Source organism: Primulina tabacum, chromosome 4 (genome assembly GCF_025594145.1).
Source record: "Primulina tabacum isolate GXHZ01 chromosome 4, ASM2559414v2, whole genome shotgun sequence".
Lineage (NCBI taxonomy): Eukaryota > Viridiplantae > Streptophyta > Magnoliopsida > Lamiales > Gesneriaceae > Primulina > Primulina tabacum.
In genome coordinates this window covers 327,919-345,342 of record NC_134553.1, presented here as the reverse complement: position 1 = coordinate 345,342, position 17,424 = coordinate 327,919, and the positions used below count along the sequence as shown (strand labels likewise).

The 17,424-nt window shown below is 37.0% G+C and overlaps 3 protein-coding genes across 7 annotated transcripts; 1 reads left to right on the top strand and 2 right to left on the bottom strand.

Annotated features, from left to right (window-relative positions):
* Positions 1-172: 172 nt before the first annotated feature.
* LOC142542113 (trihelix transcription factor ASR3-like) lies at positions 173-2,735 on the bottom strand. 3 transcript variants are annotated; one of them, XM_075648556.1, is made up of 3 exons: positions 1,913-2,735; positions 1,624-1,665; positions 173-719 (listed from the first exon to the last, which is right to left on the bottom strand). In XM_075648556.1, the coding sequence occupies exons 1-3, from the start codon at positions 2,553-2,555 to the stop codon at positions 433-435; spliced, it is 972 nt and encodes a 323-aa protein (XP_075504671.1). In that variant the 5' UTR covers positions 2,556-2,735; the 3' UTR covers positions 173-432. The 3 variants fall into 3 exon arrangements, with proteins under 3 accessions (XP_075504671.1, XP_075504670.1, XP_075504672.1); XM_075648555.1 differs by having other exon boundaries at positions 1,901-2,727; XM_075648557.1 differs by having other exon boundaries at positions 505-836; positions 1,901-2,734.
* A 3,772-nt stretch (positions 2,736-6,507) lies between these two features.
* Positions 6,508-12,680, top strand: LOC142542111 (protein MEI2-like 4). Its single transcript, XM_075648550.1, is given in 15 exon segments — positions 6,508-7,211; positions 7,348-7,517; positions 7,679-7,718; positions 8,131-8,368; positions 8,370-8,470; positions 8,694-9,121; positions 9,236-9,394; positions 9,524-9,640; positions 9,713-9,861; positions 10,049-10,146; positions 10,228-10,638; positions 11,038-11,680; positions 12,103-12,187; positions 12,316-12,384; positions 12,479-12,680. Coding segments are annotated over 14 exon segments (2,718 nt in total). The 5' UTR covers positions 6,508-7,211; positions 7,348-7,442; the 3' UTR covers positions 12,584-12,680.
* Positions 12,681-12,880: 200 nt separating this feature from the next.
* Positions 12,881-16,239, bottom strand: LOC142542112 (OVARIAN TUMOR DOMAIN-containing deubiquitinating enzyme 1). Of its 3 annotated transcripts, none has more exons than XM_075648552.1 (9): positions 16,189-16,239; positions 15,472-15,624; positions 14,808-14,873; positions 14,651-14,734; positions 14,375-14,497; positions 13,967-14,019; positions 13,829-13,878; positions 13,626-13,726; positions 12,881-13,296 (listed from the first exon to the last, which is right to left on the bottom strand). In XM_075648552.1, exons 1-9 carry the CDS (start codon positions 16,216-16,218, stop codon positions 13,030-13,032), a joined length of 927 nt encoding a protein of 308 aa, XP_075504667.1. In that variant the 5' UTR covers positions 16,219-16,239; the 3' UTR covers positions 12,881-13,029. The 3 variants fall into 3 exon arrangements, with proteins under 3 accessions (XP_075504667.1, XP_075504668.1, XP_075504669.1); XM_075648553.1 differs by having other exon boundaries at positions 15,472-15,672; positions 16,189-16,232; XM_075648554.1 differs by having other exon boundaries at positions 15,472-15,726; positions 16,189-16,203.
* Positions 16,240-17,424: the final 1,185 nt, after the last annotated feature.

The following is a 17,424-nucleotide window of genomic DNA, read 5'->3' as shown; positions in this document are numbered from 1 at the left end:
TTCACAGCAACAAGACACCAAAGCAAAGACAAACCCATGCTTTTCCACCCCTTCTTCTTTTTTTATATATTTATATATACGCACATTCAAGCAAAAAAAAGGGATTATTATTATTATTATTATTATTAACGCCATATGCCAGCAGTTAATTGAATTCCCAAATATAATTAGATCCTGGAATCCCTAACAAAATAAATAAGAAAATAGCATCTGAATTGTCCAGCTTTTGGCATAAAGTTTGTGCAGGCCTAACTCACAATTGATCCTAAACATCAACAAGGATCATCAATAAAAAAAAAAATTAAAAAACCGCCTCCAATGTGATTTGGACGAATAACCATCAGTTCATTATCAACCGTATGCATAGCAAGTCGGGATTCCAGCAAGTACAACTACGTTTTATACATTTCAGCTAATATAATATAATTATGGTTACAACTTATCAGCAATTCTTCCCAATGCATCTGCAAGCTTGTTGAGGACTGTTATTAAGCCATTCATATGCTCCTTGCGTTGCTCCCTCTCCAACTGAAGATGTGAGTTATGAGCTTCAAGTTGCAAGCCCAGCAGTTTCCCATTTTTCTCTAAAGCTTCAATCAACTGAAGCTCGACAGATGTAGCTTCCTCATCTCCATCCGACACAATTCTCTTTCTTTTACGTCCTTCTTGACTGCTTCTAACCTCAGCATCAGAGGCAGGTTGTTTCTCATTGGTTATGCCTGCATGAAATCCCTATTCAGATCACTCGGGCCACAAGTCTGAAAGCAGAACCAGTTTTCGTTTTATATCTTTCTCTATACCCCATGAAAACTGATCAAACTTCTTAGCACTGCATACTTTGTGAACAGGAATAGCACAAATATCAATGTTTTTGCAACTCTATTGCATACAGAGGGATCCAGAATGAGGTACGCAATTATACTTGGCACAGCCATCATCACAAACCAGGTAAATACAACACTTTCATCAATATTTCCCTAAAGATAGGAGCCCACAAAATGCTCACTTCCAGCATCGGACTGCACAAATTAATCCATGCTGGTAAATCCATTTTTTTAAGCCATGCTAGTAAATATTTCTGATCAAGCACATGGGTATCACAAACATTATCTTGGTGACACATCAGATTTTCCGCTCACCAAATGAAGGGTCGGATTCACCATTTTACCAGGAGATAAAAAGAAACACTATTTCCGTTTATGACCTAAATAAGAGTCAAAGATGCTCAATATTTTTGCGACTTACACTGCTCGACAGTCATCAAATGTTACTTGTAACCTAAAATTTTAAGGGGCCTTAATTAAGGTCTGTTGCCTAAATTCTAGACTTGGTTAGTTGGAGAATCGATATCATAAGATGCATCCTCATTATCAACAACTGGCTGCAATACATCTCATTGCATGAATGCTACTTGTCTTCGCAACTGTCAATCAAGCGGATTTTACGTTATTCTTCACACACGACATGCAAATATAAAACAGCTTAAAGATAATTTCAAATGAAAATTCATAAGGGTGCAAACCAAATCAAGATATCAAATTACTCGGTAGCTGCTACTTGAATGAAAATTCAAATATTAATCGAACAAAACAAAATACGAAATACGTGGGCGAGCTATCGTACCTCGAACAGGTGATTCTCGGGGAAGTGGATGCTTCTCCGCCACTGCAAAAGTTGAAAACCATATAATCAAGACTATCTAGAATTTTACCAACAAATAACGTATTGGTAAACATGTACAACAGATACTGGTTGTACGAGTTTATAACAGTTAAAATACATAATATAAGACGGCGGATCATTCTAATGGCGAACCAGTGAGAATACAATTTAATGGCGGATTCATTTGTAAAAGAATCCAATCTTGACTAGCGAGGTGGAGCCGGGAAAGTTTTAATACCAGTCTCCTTACTCTGATCGGGATTCCTAGCCGGGTCTTCCTCTCTAGCCGACAGCTCGAAATCGGAGAAAAGCCCTTCATCCGCCAGGGCGCTCCGGCCACTATCAAATAACGGCTCCGCCTCATCACCGCCCTCTGCGGCTTCCCCCAGCGCAGGCGCAGGAGCCAGAGCCAAAGATAATTCAGCAGCCTCGTCGTCTTCCCCTCCACCGCCATCGAGGATATCATAAACCTCTTTGTCAAAAAGGCCAGGTAACTTTCTCTCCCTTCTCAAATCATTCCTCATCAGCCAAAAAGACTCTGCTCCCTCCCTTGCTTTGGACTCCCACTCTTTGATCTTCTTAAAATCTCCGGCTAAATTGCTCCATCTCTTACGGCACTGAACGGGTCCCCGGTTAACTCCATGTCTCTTGCAGTATGATGCGACGGATGCCCATTTAGGCTCCGACTGGCCAGAACCCAAGCCAAAACCCGAGACCCGGCCTCTTTTGACCCGATTCTCCGCCACCCTTTTCCCTTGTATGAGTACGAGTATCTCTTGTCGGGTCCAACGGGGCAAGCGGGGAATTTTGACACCATCATCGCCGGAGGGCTGACGGCCGTCTGCTCCACCGTCAACGGGTCCCGGAACTAAACTCAGCTGCTCGAGTGTCATATAAAAAGATCACGTGGCTGGAGTCACGTGCGTTAAAAGTAACGGCGTTTGGTGTTAACGGAGAAGGAAGTTGAGTGAGTTGTTTCTGTCCTCTCAGAGCCAGCCAAGCCCTAATTACAAGATGATGAAAATGCTAATAAGGGTTTGGTTATCGTATTAATTGTGATTAAGATGGTGTTATGCAATTATTCTTTTTCTTTTTTGAAAGTAAAAATAAATATTCATAACCTCTTTTTAATTGATCATATAGCTTGGTTGGGTTGATGTTTTTTTATTTTATTAAACAAGATTATAATAAGGATAACAAGGAAAATTTAATTTTAATATACTCTTGGTTGATTTCATTCGGAAGAAAGTTAGAAGTTAGGGATTCATGGTATCTTTCCACGAAAAATAATTATTTTGGTAAATTAAAAATATTTTCTAAAGGAAGGAATGGTGGAGGCTAGTAGATTCTTTTGTCAACTTTTTAATAAATAAATAATCCCAAATCAAATTTAATGTTTGTCTTGTGGATTTTTAAAAAATTTAACTCCCTCTCGACGTATTTTTTTTTATTTACCCTGACCAATTATTTTTTTAGAAATAAAATATTCAAATGTTAATCACACTTGAAAAATCATTTTATTAAAAAATAATCGACCATTTTATTTTGCAAATTTCCATTCACCCTCACGGTTAATGTGTTAAGAATATTCTAGTTTGAGTTGTGGGACCAAAGGTTTGATTGGGATATATGTTGAAAAGATGATATACGATGAGCCAAATCGAGATGCTGATATTCTTTATGTTAGAGTAGATGTCCTGCAAGCCAACGGTTGGCTAGGGAATTTATTGACTCAAGTATAATAAACAATCTTTATTTTAATATAATTTACTTTTTAATGGTTTCGTTATACTTTATCTGTATACACATGCAATCAGCATAGATAAAGTCCTTGATTATGCTTTAATACAAATGAATCGTAATTCGATGTTGAAACTCATTTGTAAACACTGCATATTCTAAATTCGTTCCTAGTCGATTCAGCCGTCTAAAACATGGATAAAGGTCGCTTGAGCTCGATACTAGCATCTGTGATGTTGTGTACTGCATTTCTTGGTAAGGGTATGGAGATGTCCAAACATGCAGATGGGTAGTCATATGATGATTATACCGAAAAACCCTCCCTCGGACTTTCCAAGTGGTTATCATTCATCGAGAGGATAAGTCCGTGGTTATGATTGTACACCGTTAGTCCTTACGACCCGGGACAACACTGAGGCTCTATATGCTAGGGCTGTGCTTTGACTCGTTTACCGGTTCCAAGAGAGTCATCAGGTGGCGAGGTTGGGTACAGTTGCGACACATATAGGAGCCAGTGCATTGTAGTCGGGGATTCACCGCTCACCTACGGGTGTGAATATCCTATGTGATCTAATGTAATAATAGTGCATGGAATCTCTGGCCAGAGTATGAGATATACGTTGGAGAAGGAGTTCTCCAATAGTACACGCGATGCCACTATTATAGTTATCACATAGTTATCGAATTAATATGCAAGCCTCGATGAACCAATGGTTGCAGATTCGATCGGGATATATGAGATGAAGGGACCGTACTGTACGCTAATCATAATAGACTGGTTCTTGCAGGCACTATCAGTGATACCTAGGGGATCATGGGGCGATGCTACTAGACGCTCTTACCATGATCCGATGGGTGCAATCAGAAATGAGTTCTGACATTCTTGATCAAGGTATTGATGAAAAGAATGGGGCTAAGTAGGGTAAGCCCGAATAAAGGATTATGTCCTGAATCACAAAGAGTTGTGAACCCACGGCTAGCTGTATCCCTGAACCATTGAGGGTCACACAAGCACTGGATCGTTTTTTCCCGTTGAGAGAATAAATTCAAGGAGTTGAATTTATGATAATTAAATTTTGAGAAAATAAATTCAAGGAGTTGAATTTATGATATAGTAAATTCAAGAAGTTGAATTTATGAAATTTGGAGAGAATAAATTCAAGGAGTTGAATTTATAAAATTTGATAATTTAATTTATTAAACTCAAAAGTTGGGTTTATTAAATATTAAATTTTGGAGGTGATAAAAATTCAAGGAGTTGAATTTGCAATTTAAATAATAAATTCAGATGTTGAATTTATAATGTATTTAATTTATTAAGCTCAAAAGTTGAGTTTATTAATTAATGAATTAAAATTGGTGGGAAGTATATTTATGAACTTGTAGGAGTACAAGTCCAATATACTTAATGATTAAGGTTTAATGGACTTGGATTAAATAATTAAACTAGTTGGACTAGTCTAATAAATTAATCAAGTCCATTAATGTTAATTATATATTTTAGGTCATGGGTTATATATAAATAAGTTTTTGCAAGTCAAAAACCTAGCCTCCACCACATTTTCAAAAGGTGATTAACGTGAATCACAAAAGATTCCTCCAAAAATTCTTGGCCATTTTTCAAGAAAAGAGATTTGATGCTCTCTTAAAATATTTGATCTCAACGTAGAAACTTCTTCCAAATTTTCTAGTGCAATTTGGAAGAGGAACAAGCGATCTAGTCGTGGACTTGATAGGAGGATCAAAGAAAGCAGATCTGAAGAAAGTTCGTAGGAAATTCACCAAGAGCTATCTCCGCTAACCCTGGAATAGTTGGAGCCGTGTGAATCGTTCACCAAAGGTATAAACTCTAACGCCCTATAAATGTTTATGATAAAATCATACGAGCGCCCAAACAATATTTTGAATGTCAAGATCTAAAAATTTTTAAAAACTTCCGCTGCGTTTAGACGTGTAGAAAACCGAGATCCAACACTTTATTGTTCTTCTTTGATTTTTTTAATAAGGTATGGCACAACTTGAGAACAAATCCCAGTATTTGTTATGCCATTGACTATAAATGTTAAATGCCTTTGATAAATAAAGGTAAATTGATAAGAGTAGCATAGATACTCATGATCTCTTGATAAACAAATAAAATAGTAGCTTCTGCTAGCAATCGCGGTAAGACAGATGAGACAAGCGTTATTAATCGAATTTTTCGAATCGGATAAAAAAATATTGGATTCGTATTTGGATTTATCGATTTTTTTTAGTCGGTTCAAAAATTTCGATTCGTTGTTCGAATTTTTTTCCGAACCCAACTTGAACTCAAATTATATTATTCAATAGTTCGTAAGTCTTGATATTTTATAAATATATATCAAATAAATAGGTTATTTCAATAAAATGAAATGAATCTATATATATTTATATTTGAATATGAAAGGAAAATAACATTTAATTTTATGATTGGTTTATCCGATGCATGTCCAATGTCATGTCTCCACGTGAATATTATGTAGCATCGGAATGAATCCTTGACGTGGGAACATCATATTTACAACCAATCCCTTGAACACCAAATTATTACTCACATTTATCATCATAAATATATATATATATATATATATATATATATATATATAGATAGATATATTGATATTAATAAGTACACACAAATGAATAATGTAACATGGCAGCGACTGCGAGTTTACGGACTTACTATATTATATTGAGTTATCGAATGATATAAATTATGAGTCATGTCGTTATTAAAAAAAATCATGCATCAATGGATGATATTATAAATTATAAAATTGATCGAGTCACTAGAATTCTACAACTTTTTTCCAAAATATGTAACATATCAACGATGAACTTACTCCATAAATCTCTACTTTAAATATCTACGATGATAAAATGTGGTTCATATTATCAAAAGTGTGTGAATCTAAACGTGAAAAAAGAGCTTTCCCGAGTTTCTAATTAAAATGACAAGGTATCTATTGGTCCAGCTTTTAAACCACTTCCCTTCGCTCTATTATTATTATTATTATTTTAAAAAAAAAGAAGATTGTGCTTTATTAAATGTCAAAATTAAGCTAACATTTGTTGTCAATGCTCCAGATTTATTGTTTCATTTTCAAATTGCTCGCTCCATCTCTCTCTCCACAATTTCTGTAAGATCACTTGCCGTCTTCACCGATCAGCTGTGGGGAGAGAAAGCAGGGGCAGAATGGATTAACGTGCAATGCAGATAAAAAAAACACCAGGAGAGAGAGACACACACGATGTTTTTTGCACGGCACAGATTCCTCCTAGATCCCTTCTGCAATCTCCCTTCCCCATGCCTTTTGCCGCAATTCATTCTCTTGCTTCTCATTCTCAAATTCTCACTTCATTCTCTCTCTCTCCCGCTCCCAATTCAAATACTTCCGTCGCCTTTTCTTGCCCTCGTAGTATTTTGCTTCCTCTCGGGCCACCTTTTTCTTTGACAAGGCGAGTTTGCGCTTTCTAATCTTTGTTCCCTGTGTCATGAGTCCAAAGGCCACATCTTTTTGGTGGTCTCAGGATTTGTATCGTATCATCTGATTTTGGATTTTTCTTTAACTATGTTTTGAGGGTTTTCTGTGATTTTGGATTAAGAATTTAGACGATCCTTTTTTTTTTCTCGACTTTATTTAAGGGAACCAAACAATTTTTGTTTTGGGGGTTTGTTGAATTCCGGAACCATGTCCCTTCCTTATCCCAATTGATTACGCGAAAGTCCTGTTTTGCTGGAACATCTTAAATGCAGCTGTCATCAAGTAGAATTTATTGGAAAACAGGTACCTTCGCAACTTATTTCCATCGCGTATGAACAGGCTTAGGTTCTTTTCCTTTTGTGTTCTAAGCACTGGATTCCTTACTTTGCGGATGATTCTTTCGGAAATACATGAATAATTGTGTACGTTCTTGGAGCAGGTTTTCTTTGAGGCCGGACTTCTTGAACTGTCTTACAGATTCTACGTGCTTGTGCTTTGGTGGAAGCCAAGGCAGGGTCTCCTATTAGATCAGCCATGCAATCTGAAATAAAGAACCCTCGTGGTTTATCACCTTCTTTTCTTCCGGAGGAAATTTGTTATTCAGATGAGGTATTGATTTCCTATGAACGTTAAAACGAATCTAGGTGAACATAAAATAACAAATTCATTAATTTGGCGGTTCACTTTGAATCAGTATTAATTCTCTTCTCCGCACACAAGCACCTATGCAGCAAATGTGATCGGTTCTACCTTATTACTATACATTGCAGAGACAGGTTAGCTTGATGGGCCTTGCTCTTGGTTACCATGGTGAGTTATCAATTTCTCTCAGGAGTATGCAGATTGTCAGGAGTAGAAGAATCCAGGGGTCCTGGCTCAGGAAATTTGTCAAAAGTCCAATAAGTTTCCCTGTCAAATCTTTGCTGCTTATACTGATAGTTAATCTGAGGTCATAAATAGTCTACTGGGTCTTTTAATATAAACCATTTGTGTAAGAAATATGAATCACATTGTTAAATGATTTTCCTTTCACTGTTAAAATCATTTGAAATGCCAATTAGAATCATGAGAATGAATGATACCAAACTTTATCAGCATATCACAAGTTCTTGTATGTGTTTGATATGAGTAGTAGTGTCAACCTGTAACAACTGATTTTGTCTACCAATATGTTTAATGACCTTTTTTGGGAGTTGCTTGAGGTTATCTGGATGTTTCACAGGCTTGAAAGCAGGTGGAAAATTAGGAACTGCTGGTGTCGCTTCATCAACTATTGAAAATAGAATCCATTTGGATTCTTCAATTACGAAGGGAGTCAATCTTCCTGAATATTATATCACCCATGGTCAAAATGTTAACCTTTCATCAGGAAGGAACAACGCCGGAGCAGAAACAGCAGCCAATTGTTCCTTGCTGAGTTCTTTTGATCATGAGCGTTGGGAAAAATTTGAAGATGGAGTCGGCAACCCATCTTTTAGATCGAAATAAGTTAAATTTCATGGGTGTTCAGTATGAAAACAGCCTTTTTTCAAGCTCAACATCGGATTTATTTAGCAGAAAATGTATGTCCTTGCTTCTCCTTTAGTCAACTAATACTTAAATGTTTTCCTTTATGTGCAACAGCGCCAAGTATATATTTGAACTCATTAATGTACCTTATTTATGTATGTCATAAATTGCTTTTGACAAGCTGGAGATGCGAAGTTAAGAGCTAGCGAGATTCAGTGGCAATATACTCTATCAAGAAAATTAATGTTTCCTTTTTGGCGTGTTTTTCATTTGCAGTAATGGTACAATCAACTGATGTTTCATATGGGCCGTCTGGTAGTGTTGCTGCCTCTTACTATGAGGGAGAGGAAACTGTTGAATCTCTCGGGGAGCTTGAGGCTCTAACTATTGGCAATCTTCTCCCTGATGATGATGACTTGCTTTCTGGTGTAACTGATGGATTTGATTGCATTGTACGCACTAATGATGGGGAGTGCACAGAAGATCTTGACCTGTTTAGCACTGTGGGAGGACTGGAACTTGGAGAAGATGGCTCTTTGCAAAGAAATTCTGTAATTTCCGACGTAAGTTCTAAAAACAAGACCAGGATTTCGGGGGTACCCACTTGCAAGGAACACCCTTTTGAGGAGCACCCTTCTCGAACACTTCTTGTGAGAAATATAAGCAGGAATGCTGAAGACTCTGAATTACGAATGATTTTTGAGGTCAGAACCGTTCATTCTTTCAAAGTGCTAGACTTAAAGTAGCAGTTCAAGCATTTATTTTGATAGCATTCTTACTGAAGCAAAAATTTATATTGTCAAATGTGGTATTTCTAGCAATATGGAGACATCCGCTCTCTGTATACAGCATGCAAGGATCGGGGCTTTGTCATGGTCTCATATTTTGATATAAGAGCAGCTCTCAATGCATTTGAAGCTCTGCAGGATAAACCATTGCAGCATAGGAAACTTAATATACATTTCTCATATCCAAAGGTGATATATTGCTATGTTTCACCACCTAACACTTGTTTCAGGTTTTTCCGCTTTTTGAGTTTTTCTGTTTTTCATCTTACCTACAAATTTTATTGTCTGGACTATTGTTTTGCTGTATATTTTTGTCAGGATAATCCATCAGAACAAGATATAAATCTAGGTGCTCTTGTGGTTTCTACCTTTGATCCTTCTATTTCAGATGACGAACTCTGTGAAATTTTTGGGATCTATGGTGAAATCAAAGAGGTGAGATTGTTTGCTAACTCAATATCCTAATCCACTGTATTAGAATTGCTGACTATTGTTTCTGGGGTGCAGATTTGTGGAACTCCACTTAGAAGTGAGAACAAATATGTAGAGTTTTATGACATAAGAGCCACAGCAACAACTTATCATGCATTGAGCAGGAGTAACATATCTGGAAAGCAGATTAAGCTTGAACCAGGCCATCCTGGAGGATGTAAAAGGTGGATTTAATAATTGTACTTCGTGCTTCACCTGTCATTTCTGTAATAATTTACTTTCTTTCTTGAACATGATCATGAACGAAACCAGACCTAAGAATAAAGATTTTGTTGATTGAGTATGTTGGCAGATGAGTGCACGTATAGAATTTTCTGCCGATTACGCCGACTTACACGCTGCTCTAAATAGGTTCATGCAGTCTTTTTCTTCAGAGCTGGAATTCGAGAGAGATGGTCTTCAGCCACAATACCATAGCCTTCCTAATACCTTGGCAACGGGATTTTCTGGTAATTTAGTTAATGTTGAGACAGTTCAACGGCGTAAAATTAACTGAAAATTTGATGAGGATGTGTTGGAGTATTTTCCAGGATCGCTGCTACTTGGGGGAGCTTCAGACGGTACAAGTAATGGAACTCTTCCCGGTCCTTGCTCAATAGCTGGAGGCCCTCATAGTCCAGTCTTGGATAATGTCATTCATTCTTGGGAATCATCTAGTGTATCTAACAGCTTATCCTCTCTGGTAAGGGTTGAATATAGAAATCAGTCACATATTGGTGAATCTGGCCATTTAGGGACCCACTCGAAGTTCGAGCTGCATAGCATGCCAAATCTTCATACTCATTCTCTTCCAAAATATCAGGATAGTTTGGCAAATGCGCCCTCATTTGGTTCTCCAAGTAATATGGCTGAAAATATTAGTTCCCGAACACCAGAAATACTCGATAACCAGCAATTTCGTAGAATCATCTCCACTGGACAGTCAAGTGAGTTAAAAGAAGGTAATAAAAGACATGGTCCTATGGCTTTGTTTTTATGTTTCTTTACTAGCTTTATAAATTTTGCTATTTAATTTGCGGGTACCTAAGCTAATTCACAGGTTGATCATCTTTAGATAGATTTGTAGTAGCGGGGATACACTCTATGATTATAATTATACGTTATATCTTATAAATTAGAGGCAGAAAGAACAAGAAATCATTCTGGACTACAAGCAGACCTTTCTTCCTTTCCAATATTCTCTCTGACTGTAGTCTGTAAGCACTAGTATTTGCAATCCCTCCTTCACTAACAATGGGTCCTCTGCAGTCTGCGTACTGGAATTTTTTGGGGAAAAAAGACTACTAGCTTTTAAGATTACATTTTACAGCAGTCTGAGTGGTTGGTTTTGCTGGTTTCAGGTTTTGTTTCCCCTGGATGTGGGAGCTGTGCCCCTCCAGGGCGTCGCTACCGGTGGAGTAATTCACTTCAGCCACAACCTCAATCCATTGTCTGGCCTAATTCACGATCATTCGTCAATGGGATTTGTGCTGCTCTTCCACAACATTTGAATGCCGTTCCTAGAACACCTTCTCATATGCTGAATGCTCTTCTACCTCTAAATAATCACCATGTAGGTTCTGCCCCATCTGTCAATCTATGGGACAGACAACATGCTTATCCTGGGGAGTCACCTGATGCTACTGTATTTCACCCAGGCTCACTTGGGAGCATGAGAATTTCTTGTAACTCACCTCATCCATTAGAATTTGTGCCTCGTAACATGTTTCCTCAAACTGGCGGAAATTGTATGGATGTGTCCATTCCTTCAAGAAGTAATGGACTGCACCCCCCACAGCAGAGATGCGTGATTTATCCTGCAAGAGTTCAAATGATTCCCGTGATCAATTCATTTGATTCTCCTAATGAATGCTCTAGAAACCGCAGAACCGATGGAAATTTGAGTCAAACAGACAATAAGAAACAGTTTGAGCTTGATGTGGAACGAATTGCCCATGGAGAAGATAAGCGGACCACTCTTATGATTAAGAATATTCCCAATAAGTATGTTACTGCCCCTTCTCTCTCTCTCTCTCTCTCCCCCCCTGTTTTTTTTCCTACACTAGGAACTGTTTTCGGATCAACTTGATGATTAACTTTTTGCAGACATACTTGATAATGAATGATTCACTACACTACATAGATACATATCGTTCTCCATTCTGCATTCTTCATTCTTCCTTTTCATTCTCCATTCTTCATTCTTCTTTTTCTTCTCATGTATAAGCGGAGGTAATATTGGACAGACCTGGCTCAGAAATCTTCATATATATTGATTATGCTCTTGGGCCCTGCAATCCACTGTCTTATTATTCTTTGAACATAACGTTCTCAACCAGAATAAAAGACCGTGTATAATTTTCTTCACTAGATTTTGTTTGTAGATCCCGTGTCTCCCTCATGTTTCATCGTGATTGCGACTTCAGGTACACCTCAAAGATGCCTTTGGCTGCAATTGATGAATGCCATAAAGGGGCCTATGATTTCATTTACTTACCCATCGATTTTAAGGTAAGTATATTTTTACTCCTGCAGAATTATTTCAATTCGTTCAAGATACTTTTGAAATTTGCGACGAGTATTTTCTGTGTTTAAATTTTTGATATTCTTTTTTCTGTTTTTGTTTCATTTTATTTCAGAACAAATGCAACGTAGGCTATGCTTCTATAAATATGACCGATCCTTCCCTCATAGTTCCCTTTTATCAGGTAAACTTATCGAGGTTCTTCTTACGCTTGATATTGTGAGTTGGATTGAAAGCACAAGTTTATTTTGTATATTTTTTTCTTTTTGGTTCTACAGACATTCAACGGCAAGAAATGGGAAAAGTTTAATAGTGAAAAAGTAGCATCCTTGGCATATGCAAGATTACAAGGAAAGGCTGCCCTCGTTAGTATCATTGGATGAGATTATGAATTTTTAAATCGTTTTCCACAATTCTCAACGATATTTTTCGTCTTTGTGACTAGTGTTGTTGTGAAACAATCTCCTTGGCCTTTATCATAGGAGTAAATCAATAAATTGGCGATCCATGACCGTTGGAGGTAGACGTATACATCAAGAAATTATTTCGGGACAAACAAGGAATCAGAAAGAAATTATACCTTTCCGATGAAAAATAAGGAGCGACTGTACTCCAAAAGCATCACCGTGTTAAAGCCAGGTAGACAATCATCAAGAAATTATTTCGGGACAAACAAGGAATCAGAAAGAAATTATACCCTTTGCGATGGAAAATAAGGAGCGACTGTACTCCAAAAGCATCATCGTGTTAAAGTCAAATACAAGAACGACCAAGAAACACCAACCAGGAATCACCAACCATAGACTAACAGATTATGAGCGGTAACAAGTCATTTAGGGTACAGAATATCATAATGACCTGGTCGGTATAGCAAGGTAATAAACGGCTTATGTGCCTCAGAGCTACAAGCATTGCTGTCATTAGGATGAGCTGCAAATGGAGTGAAATCGTGATGGTTTACACTGACATGGCCTTTATCGTCGTAACTTCGGTCAAGATACACTATGCGAATTGGAATTCCCAATGCGTCTGACAATGCCGTAATGTGAACATGATCACTCTCTTCTCCCATAGGTTCCACTGATGACTTGCAAAACTGCATCAACATCATAACACTCTAAAAACCAGAAAAACGGTCTCTTTAACATCTTGACATTTCTATTCAAATATGCACCCACAAGATTATGTGAGATGTGGATGCCGGTCTGCATCATACTAAGTGTTTCATGGAGGGGAATATATTTCATATACTTAATCTGACGTGAATTTTCTTATAATTATAATACGTGGAAATAATAGAAGTCTGTTTGCATTCAATGACTAAACAGGATTCCGTCATTGATAGGCTTACTCTACAGGCACTACAACTTGCAATCCACCAAGAGAAACAGAAATCAAATACGAAGAAAGCTCATATAAACCAACCTGCTCCACCGACATGTTTGTTAATCCATGAATAAATGGCTCATAGAAGTCTGAACGTTTTCTGATTTCACCAGATGTAATAAATCTGAAGAACATCACAACTATAACAAGAACATCATTAGCTAAGAATTGAGACATGAGCCAAAAACACAAAATGAATTTTATGTTTCTAAGTTTGTCATATTAATATAGTAAACACTCACCGTAGTCAGATGTTGACTGATCTCTACTTCTCTGAACAAGTTCATCATGGCTGATGCCATCATAACAAACATGTTAGCCCATATATGACCAATGCACGGCAACTATAATCAGAAAGAGCTCAATTAAGAAATTCATACCTGACGGGAGCTTCACTCCTGGTAACAACACTTTCAAGTTGCTCAAGAAATAGCTGAAAATACTCAAACAATTAAGATTCAGGAAGTTACAGCAATCAGGCAATGGACAATGCATGAACACACTGAAGCTGTTTTTGCTTTTGTTTTGAAACATTTACCTTTTGATACCCAAATTCCATGTGTGTGTTGGGGGAGGGGGAATCTTTAGACGTAGAAATCACAATTCATAAATTGCGCGACAAGGACAAAACCAGTATAGACTTAATTGAGTGTGAAGAAAGACATGATCTTGATACAAATCTAAAACCTAACAAAAGGTTTTGCAAAATGCTATAAGAAAATTAACTAATTACCAAATTGCCTTCAAAGAGTAGACAAACACGGAAATTCAGATTAAATTTTCAGTACCGCAAAAAAATCTTCGAAAGTAAATTCAGCATGGCCTAAACTGAGAAGTGTCTTTCTGCATTGCTCCACATTGGCCGTGATACGGTCAACTTCTGCCTGATCTTGTGATTCAAGAATATAGTCCTGTATTTTGATCACATAATCTTACACTAGCTTAAACAGAAATCCTGTAACCTCAATGTAGAAATACGCAAGGAAATATGGAGTGCATCAAGTAAATATGGAGTGCATCAAGTAAATATGGAGTGCATCAAGTAAACTAATAAAGAGCTCTACAAGGTAAGCAAACATGAAGCTGCGAAAGAAGCAATTCCCATCTCCTCTTGTTCGCCTAATGGCAGTGTATTGTGCAGCCAGAACCTGCCGATGTTTGAAGAACGACTAGTTAGCATGGAGAAATATCAACTGGAACAGTGATATAAAATTCTCCGACCTTGATTTTCTCCAGCAAAATTGGGCTTCCCAGCTGATATTCAACTGCTAACGAAGAGATAGGTTCCTGCAATGGCATCACCATGGTCTTCAGTCAATCAGTAAAATCAATTGATGTAGTGCAATTATAATGTTCAGGACCTCATTGTTATTCTAGAAAAATCTTGAGCCAATTATTAATCAGTAAATATTTTCAAGCAACCTGAATTCTACAGGGCTCATCTAATTTACACTTCCAATCACATGCCAAAAATAACAAATAAAATTCACATTAAATTAGATGTATGGATGACTTCAAATTCCCGAAGCTGTGACTGTCACTAAATCTAGTTTAAACTGAATGGAGACACAAATCATGGTTGAGGGTATTAGGAGACAGCCCCACTAGAAACTCAAGCAAAACACAACTGCACACTATCATAACCAGAGCTTCAAAAAATTATTTGAAGCAACTTCAATCAATAAACATCTTCATTTAACCAGAAGAAATTATTTTTATCCCAATAATGAATGGACATACTAAACTGAATTCAACACAAAACCCACCAAATTCTAATCAAACAAACAGTTATAGATCAGTAAACACACAGTATAACCACATAAATAAAGTAAATCATGCTTCTTTACTAAACTTTCGATACAACAAGAATTAGAGGCTTTCTTGCCTTGTCACCGATGAATGGAATTTTCACAGTTTCGTCAGCCTGGACGGAAGAATGCATATGATCTTCGCTGAAATGCTTCAAGTCATCTATTTCAGGTATTTGCATGGATTTAATGGCCTCTGAATCAGAGTCCACCACGTGACCATCCTCACTCTGCATCTTTATTTCCGTGAGAGGAGAGTTTTCCAGTTCCTAACAAATCTTGTGCAAACAAATTCCAGAACGCATGGATGGACTTGAGATAACGTAATAATTCTAGAGGTATAAAGGGAAACGTAAAATAAAACAACGCACCCATCAATTAACCACTTCCAATAATATATTACAGTCACAGTATGGAAAATATGACAAGAAAAAGCTCCCGTTTAACGAATAAGTAAAACAGGAGAAAAAGAGAAATGTTGCACATTGTCCACTATTCAAAAGCAAGAATGTTTCACCTAGTAATTACAAACAATGGGCAGTAAGTAAAAATGAAAAACGCTACAAAATAGATCCAATTAAGGAACTAGAGCCCACGAAGCTTAAGGAATCACGCAATAGGTGAGTACTAAAAGCGGACTGAAAAGTAGCGAATTTTTCCCATATAATAATGAGAACAAACGCAAACAAAACCTCTACGTCTAAAAAAATTATAAATCCCATACGCCAATTGGGCATGGTTTGGAGGAAATAAAGAATTCAAATTCGCAGTTGGGAATCAGAAGAACGAAATACCTGCGGAGAAGAAGATGAAAGATTGGGCATACAAAATCAAATGTGAAATTGAGTGGATTAATCTTTTATATAGATAATATGAAGAGGAATACAGAGAGGTTCAGGCCCAGCCCAATTGACAAAGCCCACATCCACAGCAATCACATTCGGCCTAGGGGGGGGGGGGGGGCTGGTTGGGGTAGGAGTCACGTGCTTGTAAATTCAAATTCTCTTTAGTTTGTTAAATATTTTATAAATACTAGTAAATTATGCACACAAATTTCGTGTGTAAAATTAAAATCATAATCTATATAAGATTTTTTTTATTTTATTAAATGCTTAATTTCATGTTTAATTTAATAATAATTGATAGAAATTAATGATGAATTATAGTACAATTTGATAGGGGTAATATTGAAAATAAATTGTGACAATTTTGAAAAAAAAATGTTGGTGTAATGGAAATTTGGGAAACAAAATATGGTGTCCTCTAATATCAGATTTTTTATATAATAATATAGATATTGTTGAAAATTGATGACACAATCACATGGCTGATCGAGAAGCGTACAAGTGATATCATCATCATCATCATGATCTAATAATGCATAAATCTAGTAGAAAAATCATTTTAATGAGTGGACTTTCATTTTATTTGTAGACAAAATCTAAAAAATGACATACATTAATGTATTATTAATAACTCCTTATAATTTTAAACTTCCCAACAACATCGATCATCTCTAGTATTTCCTCCTCCAACTATCTTTTATTAAAACCGCACGCAAACCACCAATGAAAAATATGGGATCTCATAATACAAATATGAGATGAACATATTTCCAAGTAGGTGCAAAATCACATTCAATTGGAACAAGGTCGAAGAGAAATCAAATTTCATTGCACCAAACACCATATGAATGTCCGTTTTAGAACCAATACATCCTTATGTGGTTATGCTTAACCTTAACGTACTGGACTTGAAAAACAAAGAAGACCTTATAGATGACAGGACATTGTGTAAGGCCCGAGATTTTAATTACAGTAATCTGAGATTAATCTGAAATGATTCATTGATTACTTGATGGGAGTTAGATGGGACACGTTGGAATTGGATTTTGTATTGTGAAGTGCGGGTTGTGCGTGACCAGAAGGTCTCGCGCATGTGCGCGGAAAGTGCGCGCGCATATGCGCGAACCATGCGAGTAGCCGAGGGAGAACTCCAGAGAGTTCGGGGCATATGCGCGACGTGGATGG

Bases quoted from the DNA above. Each gene is read 5' to 3' on its own strand.
- LOC142542113 (XM_075648555.1), bottom strand. From the start codon at position 2,555: ATGACACTCGAGCAGCTGAGTTTAGTTCCGGGACCCGTTGACGGTGGA. The intron at 1,666-1,900 runs GTATTAAAACTT...CAACTTTTGCAG, and splicing joins CGATCAGAGTAAGGAGACTG to TGGCGGAGAAGCATCCACTT. The intron at 720-1,623 runs GTACGATAGCTC...GATTTCATGCAG, and splicing joins CCGAGAATCACCTGTTCGAG to GCATAACCAATGAGAAACAA.
- LOC142542112 (XM_075648552.1), bottom strand. From the start codon at position 16,218: ATGCCCAATCTTTCATCTTCTTCTCCGCAG. The intron at 14,735-14,807 runs GTCGGAGAATTT...AAACATCGGCAG, and splicing joins TTTTGCTGGAGAAAATCAAG to GTTCTGGCTGCACAATACAC. The intron at 13,727-13,828 runs GTGAGTGTTTAC...TTCTTGTTATAG, and splicing joins TCAGTCAACATCTGACTACG to TTGTGATGTTCTTCAGATTT.